The sequence below is a fragment of the Limulus polyphemus genome, unplaced genomic scaffold, assembly GCF_000517525.1.
Source record: "Limulus polyphemus unplaced genomic scaffold, Limulus_polyphemus-2.1.2 Scaffold430, whole genome shotgun sequence".
Taxonomy (NCBI): domain Eukaryota; kingdom Metazoa; phylum Arthropoda; class Merostomata; order Xiphosura; family Limulidae; genus Limulus; species Limulus polyphemus.
In genome coordinates, this window is record NW_013666040.1 from 42,757 (window position 1) to 52,295 (window position 9,539).

General features: G+C 33.2%; 1 protein-coding gene across 1 annotated transcript in view; it reads right to left on the reverse strand.

The window, feature by feature from the left end:
• LOC106458217 (cytoplasmic dynein 1 light intermediate chain 2-like) overlaps positions 1-9,539 on the reverse strand; it is a 24,057-nt gene that overhangs the window by 4,785 nt on the left and 9,733 nt on the right. The window contains exons 8-11 of the mRNA XM_022384351.1: positions 8,521-8,632; positions 6,912-7,013; positions 2,160-2,252; positions 887-1,004 (exon numbers count right to left, since the gene is read on the reverse strand). Of these exons, the coding sequence (XP_022240059.1) occupies positions 887-1,004; positions 2,160-2,252; positions 6,912-7,013; positions 8,521-8,632 (425 nt within the window). The remainder of the gene's footprint in view (positions 1-886; positions 1,005-2,159; positions 2,253-6,911; positions 7,014-8,520; positions 8,633-9,539) is intronic.

Genomic DNA, 9,539 nt, shown 5'->3' on the forward strand with positions numbered 1-9,539 from the left:
ACGAGAGAAACATAGCTTTAAAAACATTAATACTTAATACAAAAATTAGATATTTTGCCTATGAAAGCATTATAATGTTTACTGATAAACTGCCAAATTTCGTTAACATTCACTTACTAATTTAAAAGTTATAGCATGAAAACTATAACAAGCACAAAATGGTTATGAGGTTGGTCCACGGGTCGAAAGATTTAAGTAGCTATTGTTTGCAGCTATTTTACAAAACAAATATTTATTTGAAACTACTCTTTTAGAATAATGATAGCCTCATCATCAATGTTACGAAACAAGCATTTTTGAGCCTATGAAAAACTGCTGTAACAAGTCCAAAGATATCAGTTATCAACTAAATATTTATGTATTTCTGAATTATCATCATTCCATTCATGTTTCCTACTTCTATGTCTTTATTTTTGTTACTCAATTTACAAGGTTATTCTAGAAACTATACTTTGTACAGTAATATGTCTTATACTAAAATAAAATACAACAAATGCTCATTCTACAACAGTGTTTTCTAATGAATCAGTCCAATATCGAACTTTTATTTATGTATAACACTTAAAAATAAAACAAGATCTGAAAAGCTGCACAAGAAAACAAAACAAAACAGGTAAATGGTTTGGTCTAATGACTTACTATTTTGCACTAATCAAAATGTGACTGAGTGATCCCTGATTATTGGTATTTAAGATACCCATTTTCTGAAACGAAAACTTTGACATCAATGACACCATGCCTCATTTCTAAAACTAAAACTAATTTTATATATACATATAGTACATACACACTTAGTGTAAGTGCTACAGGTGTATTTAGGTCACTTAAAATACGATATAGTATCTGTTCATTTATATTAGTTACGAAGCTCTACTTTCAGAATTACCTGAAGTTCGAGGTGACACAGGTGACCCTGATCCAGGCCCAGTCTTTCTGCTCAGTAGGCTGTTAAAAAAGTTTTGTAAAACTCCTTCATTTCCAGCAGCTGCTTTGGCTCCATCAAGCTAGAATGATAATAAAATATAAACAGGAACTTAGTCTTGCTATAATGTAGCGGAACTCACTAAACTATTTACTAGTAACCGATGTGGAACTGGATGTTTTGTCCAAGTATGCAACGTCTTATTTTTCTAGGAGTTCTTAGTACTGTAACATATTGGTCAATGCATATCAAAACTGTTCTATGTATAGGTATATTTCTATTGGACATTATGTGTGTGAGTGTGTGTTATAGGAACCAAAGGTGATTTACTCAGTTTGATTATGAAATAGATCAAAATATATTTTGATTAACTAAGAAATGGCCAACTTTGTTGTATTTAACACTGAAAGTATGGTTAATCATGTTTTTTTTGTCAATAAAATCTAAAGCAACTCGAGACAAATATACTTTTCAGAATAAAAATTTATAAATTCAAAATTCTTAGAATTTTTGAAAATTAATAATCTGAAAGTTAAGAACTCTCAGTGCCAATATATAGAGCCTGATTTTGGTAGTATTTTATTTTGTAACATATAAAAATAACATTCACAAATCCCTAATATACATTTTCAATACAAGTGTTCATTTCAAAACAAAAAGAAGAAAACATTGTACCAAAAGGGCCTACTGTATGATGTCCATCAGAATGTTTGCATTTTACAGTAGATTCTAGAGGATATACTTATCTTGTTGTCTATATCCCCACACAAATGTACTTGCCTCGGCTATGCAAATAAGACATCCCAAGGATATACCCACGTTTTCTAGTGGTTATTTTACATGCTTTGTAGATACCACTGTATATCTTCATCAGGACAACTTGTCAGAGAAGCCCCAAGATCTGGGATATATACTGCAAATAGGTTTTGGGTATTGGATGGCTGTAAAGTGCGTGCCATGTTGCCTGATCGTGTATCAGGAAAAATAAGTTCATGCTTGAGAGAAGTAGGCCACAAATCTTGCTACTAAAAGATGAATGAGTGTGACATCGCAAAATAAAGGATTCTACTGCAAAATCCCAAACACATTGTTTTAGCAGCTTTTAAACCACAATATCAGCATTACAACAAAATTATACCCCCCTACCAAAAAAAAAAAAAATACCACGCAGCAGATAAACACTTTTTTCCATTTAAATATCATTCTTTTTCAGTTTAGTCAAAAATATTTGACTTGCCGTTTTTGGTGAACCCTGCCCAATTGGAGAACCAGATAACCTTCTGTCTGATGTCTTCTGTACTCCTGCTGGGCTTCTAATAGCTGGCTCTGGCTGTAGAAGTATAGTGGATGTTTTCAACAGAAGTACAAATTTCTTTTCAACTCAAGTTTTAAAGTTAAAGCCAAGAATGAAAATTTATTAAAGTAACTGAACATCTGAAGAATTGTTTCAATGCTCCCTTTATCATCTATCTAGCATTAACGCTTACATAATGGTAAGTGACCTTAAATCGGTGAAAGAAACCGTAAGGGAAAATATCAAAGCATTTCACATAATGTCTCAAATAAATAATACTTCCATCGTCTTTAAAAAATATATCTTATTTGAAAAAAAAAAACAACAAAAATTTAACATTGGAGTGTTAAAATTTTCTTTTCATGAAAATATATTAGAGATAGATGCTAATCTCTGTATAGAACAGATAGCTAACACTTGATGGCAGTGCTAAGAAGTTTTTGGGTATGCACCAAGCCTTTCAATGAAACTCCTACCCCTACACATAATAATATATACTCTGTCATTCTATGATGAAATCAGCATTAGACTATATTTCTCCACCAATAGAAGGGCAACATATTCTCCATGTACAGTACTTCCCTTGAACACTTTGTGTATCTGCAATACTCAGTTGTGTTCTCTTTTTTTCTCATTAAGAATTATGGAATTTTTGTGCTTATTACTTTCAGATTTTAGTTAACATTCAAAGTGTTATCTTTCTCACAATGGAAGGGGGGAGAAAGGGTGGGTGGTATTTGTGGAGAAGTAAGTATCTAGCTGAAATATATTTTTTATACAAGTCAAATGTTAACTTCAGAAATGCTACTCACCTCTCCAGAGGACATAGTTAGAATCCCATATTGAGAAGATGATGAAGGAACCTAAATAAACTCCACTCAGAGGGAGAATTTATTGTGGCACCCATTAGGTGGGTGTGGGAAATCTAGTGGGAGCATCACTCTGTGACATACCAACTCATCTCAACACAATAAAGGTATCTGTCAAAAGATCCTCTGCATATTGCTAAAGTGTCACAAAGGTGGGCAGAATGTAAGAGGCTGCTTAACTGACACGTAGATCCCATGGGGTTGGCAGACCATCTACGTGTAGTGTGGCTAGGGCAATAAATCAAGCAGTACTATACGTGAAAAATTCATTCCAGAATAAGCAGGTGCAGGAATGAATCACCCAATACCTGCATCCTGAGGAGAATACAAGTCCTATCGAACCATTACCCCAAGCAGAATTAGTTTAGATGTTACTGTAGCACTACATTTCCTGGTTGACACACTTGTCCTATTTCTGATCGAGAGGGGGGGTGCATCCACTTAGTCTCATACCAGTGGAATTACACTAATGTCAAGAGGGACTCTCCATATCAACCTCCACAGCAGCTTGGTAATGGGGAAACAAGGGCCCCCTCATTTCAATAGAAGAAAATTGAGGGATAAAGTTGTGTAGGGGAGAACACTAAAATGCGAGTTGACTGAACAGAAATAATCTATCATTTGCATAAGGTTCCACACTAAGAGACTGTGCAATGGATTACCATGAGTAGAGACAGCAAAGGCTGGCCAGGTGCAAGGGCAATGAACTACATCCAGTGCTGTGTTCTTATTTGGAAGTAACAGTAGGACTTTGTTTGTTTGTTTATTTATTTTTTAATTTTGCACAAAGTGACCCCAGGGGTTATCTGTACTAGCTGTCCGTAATTTAGCAGATATATAATCTAGAAAGAAGGCAGCTAGTCAACAACATCCACTACCAGCTCTTGGGCTACTCTTCTTCCAATGAAGAGTGGGATTGACCGTCACATTATAATGCCCCCACAGCTGAAAATGTGAACATGATCTATGATAGGGACTTGAAACCTGCAACCTACAGAATGCAAGTTGAGTGCCCCTAACCACCAAGCTATGCCAGTAGGACTTGGAAGGAAAATATATAAATTACCAAAGTGGCCTTGTGGAAAACCAGTGGGTACAAGCCAGGGGGGCAGATGCACTTAAGACTTATGTTATTAAATACTCAATGCAACAACCCCATCAGCAATATATCATTCAGAGGATGTTGATAACTAAAGGCAAGTGAAACAGTTTGATTACAAACCTAATGGGGGGTGACATGAAAAGAAGAGAGAGAGAGAGAGAAAAAAAGTTATCTCCTATAGAGGAAAAGAAAAGCCAGATGAGTTTACCTAACTGGCCAAGATAGAAGGAGATAAATCATGAAGAGGAATCCCACAGCTAAAAAACATAACGTTGATTGCTTTGAAAAAAAAAAACTATGAATAACAACAAACTGCCTGAAGAGGACAAAAGAAGTTACCAGAGTCTGAGCAACTGTACAGGGAAGAAACGTAATAGAGGGATATTTCATAAAATATTTAATCATCTTCCCAAGTATCTCAAGTCTTGGGGAGAAAAAATTGGTCCGGGATTAAAATCAACTTGTTCTTGCGGAGAAGAGTGTAGGAGACATCCAAGGTAAAAATATCAGAGCAACCTCTCCTGCAAGCTAGGAAAAGAAAATAACTCTTAAGATGGTACAGGGAACAGGTGGCCAAAGGTTCAAATAGAGGACATGCAAGATCCTTGAGAATTACACACAGGTTCTAATCCAGAAAGAGGAGGATGACTGATTAGAAAGGCTTGAAAGAAAAGTGTAAGGAACACAGCAAGCTAAGAAGGTGAGTAAGCAAAAGATAAAGATGAGCAGATCATGAGAAGAAGTAATAGGAGGACAAGGAAATTGGAAAAATCACAAGCCACAGAGAAAGATTTTAAGTTTGGGGATGATGTAGCAACAAGTTAACATAAAGCAGAGACAGAAAAATCTGCAATAATGCAGCAATCAGGTGAGAGAGAAAAGGGGAAAAAAAATCTTAGGTTTGAGGTGCAGTAAGAAGCTCTTCTGAGAACCAGCAGAAACAACTGTGTGAGAGAACAAATGTCACAAACATTAGTTATCAGATTAGTGAAGAACAATGGATAGAAGAACCTAAAGAAAGGTTAGGTTTTGGATAATCTGGACAAAGTCATCTAAAGATAAGGCAGATTTAGCAGAAGTTATAGAAGCAGTAGGTCATACGTCCTGTGTCCGAAATGAAGAATATAGGATAGAATAAATCATATGATGTACAATGGCAGTAACACTGCTCGTCACCAGTTAAAAAAAAAAAGACATATTCTATGGAGGAAAGTCCGTACCTCATGAAGCTTTAGAAATATGGATATGTGTTGTATTCAATGGTAAAATTTAATTTATTAATATCATTATTTCTGTGTTTTTTTTTCAGTAAGTCTGGTATATCCATAGTACTTAGGCCTTGGTCATTTTCATACCGAAGAAACCAAGATTAATTATCAGCTTCTGCTGAAACCAGAACACTGAGTTAATGTTGAAGAATATTCCTTTCAAAGAAACCATATCGCATAATCTGGAACATGCGACCAAAATTTCGTTTTTATATTAAGAGAAAAAAAACAAAGTAATATATGAAAAGATAATTTCTGTAAGAAACTCTAACTAAAACCAATTAAAAAATTTGTATCTTTCTTTCTTGGAATCAAGAAAATGAAGGTAAGAGAGATAACACTCCAAAATTCCATAATTCTTAATGTCAAAAGAACACTCACTTGAATGCTGCAGTGCTGATGAAAAGAATGAGATTTTGGTATACACAAAGTTCTCAACTGGAGTACTGTGTGTGTGGAGGATGTGTTGCCCTCCTATTGGTGGAGGAGTATAGTCTAATGTTGATAGCATCATAGTCTGTCAGAGTACACATTAACACATGTAGGGGTGAGAGTTTCATTAAAACTCGGCACACATGCAAAAACTCTTTGACTGTGTGTGTGGAGGATGTGTTGCCCTCCTATTGGTGGAGGAGTATAGTCTAATGTTGATAGTATCATAGTCTGTCAGAGTACACATTAACACATGTAGGGGTGAGAGTTTCATTAAAACTCGGCGCACATGCAAAAACTCTTTGACAGTGATGCAAGGTTTTAGCTATCTTCTGTGGAAAAGTGAGTAGCATTTCTGCAGGCATCTTTAGAAAAACACACTGTGTAAAAAGTGACACCTTTCACAGAATATTAAAGTAAAAGGCACTTTCAAAAAAATACTTAACTGTAAAATACTATTCTTTAAAAAGTTTTTCAAAATTTATATTAATAATCTTTGATATATAACTGCAAGAAAAGCAATCCTAGCATCAACACGTTAATGTCTACTTATCTTTAGTTTTTGTTGCAACTGTAGTAAAATTGAATTTTGAACATACTAATATTTTCATAAACAATAAATATTCCCTATACTGATAATTTTCAGTTTGATTAACAGCAAACTTTGGATATGAAACAGTGAACTATCATACATAAAATCAAAATACAAAATCAATTGATCAAAAGCTTTGAATTAATCTCTATCACCACCATTAACTTTGCTGTGTGCATCATTTAACTGTTGGTTTCAGTTGTTAAAGTTTTATAAGGGGTTCTACAACTTAATATAAAATGAACAGTAAACGTTTACAATTCTTTTTTATAACACTAAGCTTCCACTTCTACAATTACTCTGTACGAGTCTACACTAAATTGATTTCTAGATTTCATGAATACTAGATTTAAAACACACAAAAGGTTACATTATTTTTTTTTGCTTATCTTTTTTTAAATGATGAAATTGCTCTAATTATTGATGACTTACAGGTCTACCACTGGTTGGCACTTGTTGGCTAAGAAGAGCCTGCTGTTTTACTAGAAATGTCTGATCATCTTCAGTTGTAACTTCCATTTCTCGTTGAATTGGCTAATGACAAATACAAAATTATATACTGTTTTACAATTAATTCTTAAGAGATAGGACTTGCTTGGATGATATATTATTATATTTTAAGCTTTTGTTTTAGCACATTTTCCACCTTAACAGTACACTAAAAATTTCCATATTCTACAGGTGCAAAACTTTCAGTAAAACTATTCATATTCTTTCGTCAAAACAAACAATACTCTTAGGAATTCCATTTCATATCAACACAGGTATATTTGAAAGGCATTGTTCATTGATATGTAGATCTTCCTTAGGTATTTAAAAATTAAATTATATTTGAAATATAAATTCAGATCTTCAAGCCTAAAAGTAAACGTATTTTAGGATTTATATTTTTAAAGCTAACAAAACTGTATCTTATTACATTTGCCATAAAATGTAGGCTTAGACTTAAGTATACATGCTAGTAATTTTAAATAATGAATAACTTATAATTTTAATATATGAGCAATCTAGCATGAAAGATTTCATTGGTAATCACAATCATCATGAGGTTTGTTTATGTATTCAGTAAATGTGTCTTCGTCTCCTGAAGATGATGAATCACTTTGTTTGCTGAAACATGTAGAATTTGTTTTTTAATCTTATGCAAACAAATTATTGTGCATATGGAAATGATTGTTGTTATTTTATTTTCAGTTTTAATGAAAGTATGCATAAGGGCTGGCAGTTTAATGTACTGAAATGCCTTTTTCATTTATTCACAATTGACAATATCAAAAAAAATACTCATGAAATTGAGAAAAATGTCATGCCTTTAAGGCACAATGAGAAATGGTTTGAGATGTTCCTATCTCATTTCATACCCCTCACCCTTTTAATTTTGACGTAGGGTAGTCACTGATTATTATCCCACCCACCCAAGGTGGACAGAGGCTACGCTTACACCCGTGTGTGTGTTTGTCAGCAATATTTCTCAAAAACAGTTAATGGATTTGGATGAAAGTTGGTATACAGTTGGACTATGACCTAACTTAGAAGTGATTATTTTTTAAAGGGTAATGGTCATAGCAAGGTCATGAACAAAAAAAAATCCTTATCTGTTAATGTAGGGACCTATTTTTCACACTATTTTTGCTCTATAACTCAGTCAAGTATGATCAGATTTTGGTGAAACTTGATGGACATATGTACACATGTTTGTATTTTTTCAGAGACGAATATGGTCAAAGCTGCGTGGTGGAGGTATGCGCTCGACTGAGTGATCCTCTAGTTACAGATGTGAACATCAAGTAATGGAGAATGACAAGCACTTACTAAAGTCACAAGTAATTCAAATCACTCCACTAGACCTGTATCCATGCCTTTAAAAAAAGTAGTTATCACATAAGAATGAAGGAAACTAGATTTCAAGAACTACTTTACACTTTTATTATGCAATTTTTTGTTACTTATAAAGGATTAAAAATTACCACTTAGCTGTGCTGTAATAATTACTGGTTCATGTTCAATATTCACAAAACAGAGAAAGTGCCATAAAGCTCACCTTTCGAATAATTGGCTTAATGATTACATCTGAGTATCGACTATCGGGACTAACTGACGTGATGTTTTCGTATAAAATGGAAATTTTGTTGTTGTTATCCCACCCAGATGGGCTATATATATAAAATATATATATTCATATAAAATTTATAGAAAAAAAAGAAAGTAGATGATGGTGAAAAACTAGAGGTTACTTAAATAGGTTCAAATATAATAAAACAAATACAGAATAATTCACTAAAAGCAAAATTATATTTTAAAAAAATCTGTACATTATACAAAGACCCCCCCCAAACACATAAATAAAACAAATCAAGAAAAGTTTACATCTGGATGGAAACAGTTTATATTTAAAATGATAAAGACTGGTTTGCATTCAGGAAAAGAATTAAGTCAAAAAAATGTTTGATGTCAACAGAAAATAACATAGCAAAACACTTCATTTCACTGGAAAACAAAAAATATTGAAACACTTGATGTCATTGGAAAAATATAAGAAATATAAGAAATTTTCCAATGACATCAAGTGTCTTCCTATGTTTTCCATTGACATCATATGTAAGTGTTTTACTTTGTTGGATGTCAATGGAAAACATAGGAAGACACTTGATGTCATTGGAAAAAAGTGTTTTACTTTGTTGTTTTCTAATGACATCAAGTGTTCTCCTATATTTTTACAATGACATCAAGTGTTTTACTTTGTTGGGATTTCACTAAGAACAACATTAAAAACACTCAATCTCTTTTCTTCAAGAAAAATTTATTTAGTACTAGAGCTATCCCTTCCCTTCTTATCTCTCAGATATTTTATCTTTTTTTTTAGTGGTTATTGATGCTAAATTTAGTTTGGTTTATCTATTAGTCTTGAATAAATTAATTATTATTGTGAGTTTTAGGAGACAATGGTTTTAAACTACACATAAACTTCTCTTTTTTTTGTGCTTCATAATTATTATTGCTATTTTCATTTTCTTTATAATTGTTTGTTTGTTTGACAAGACTAGAGGGGAGGCAGCTAGT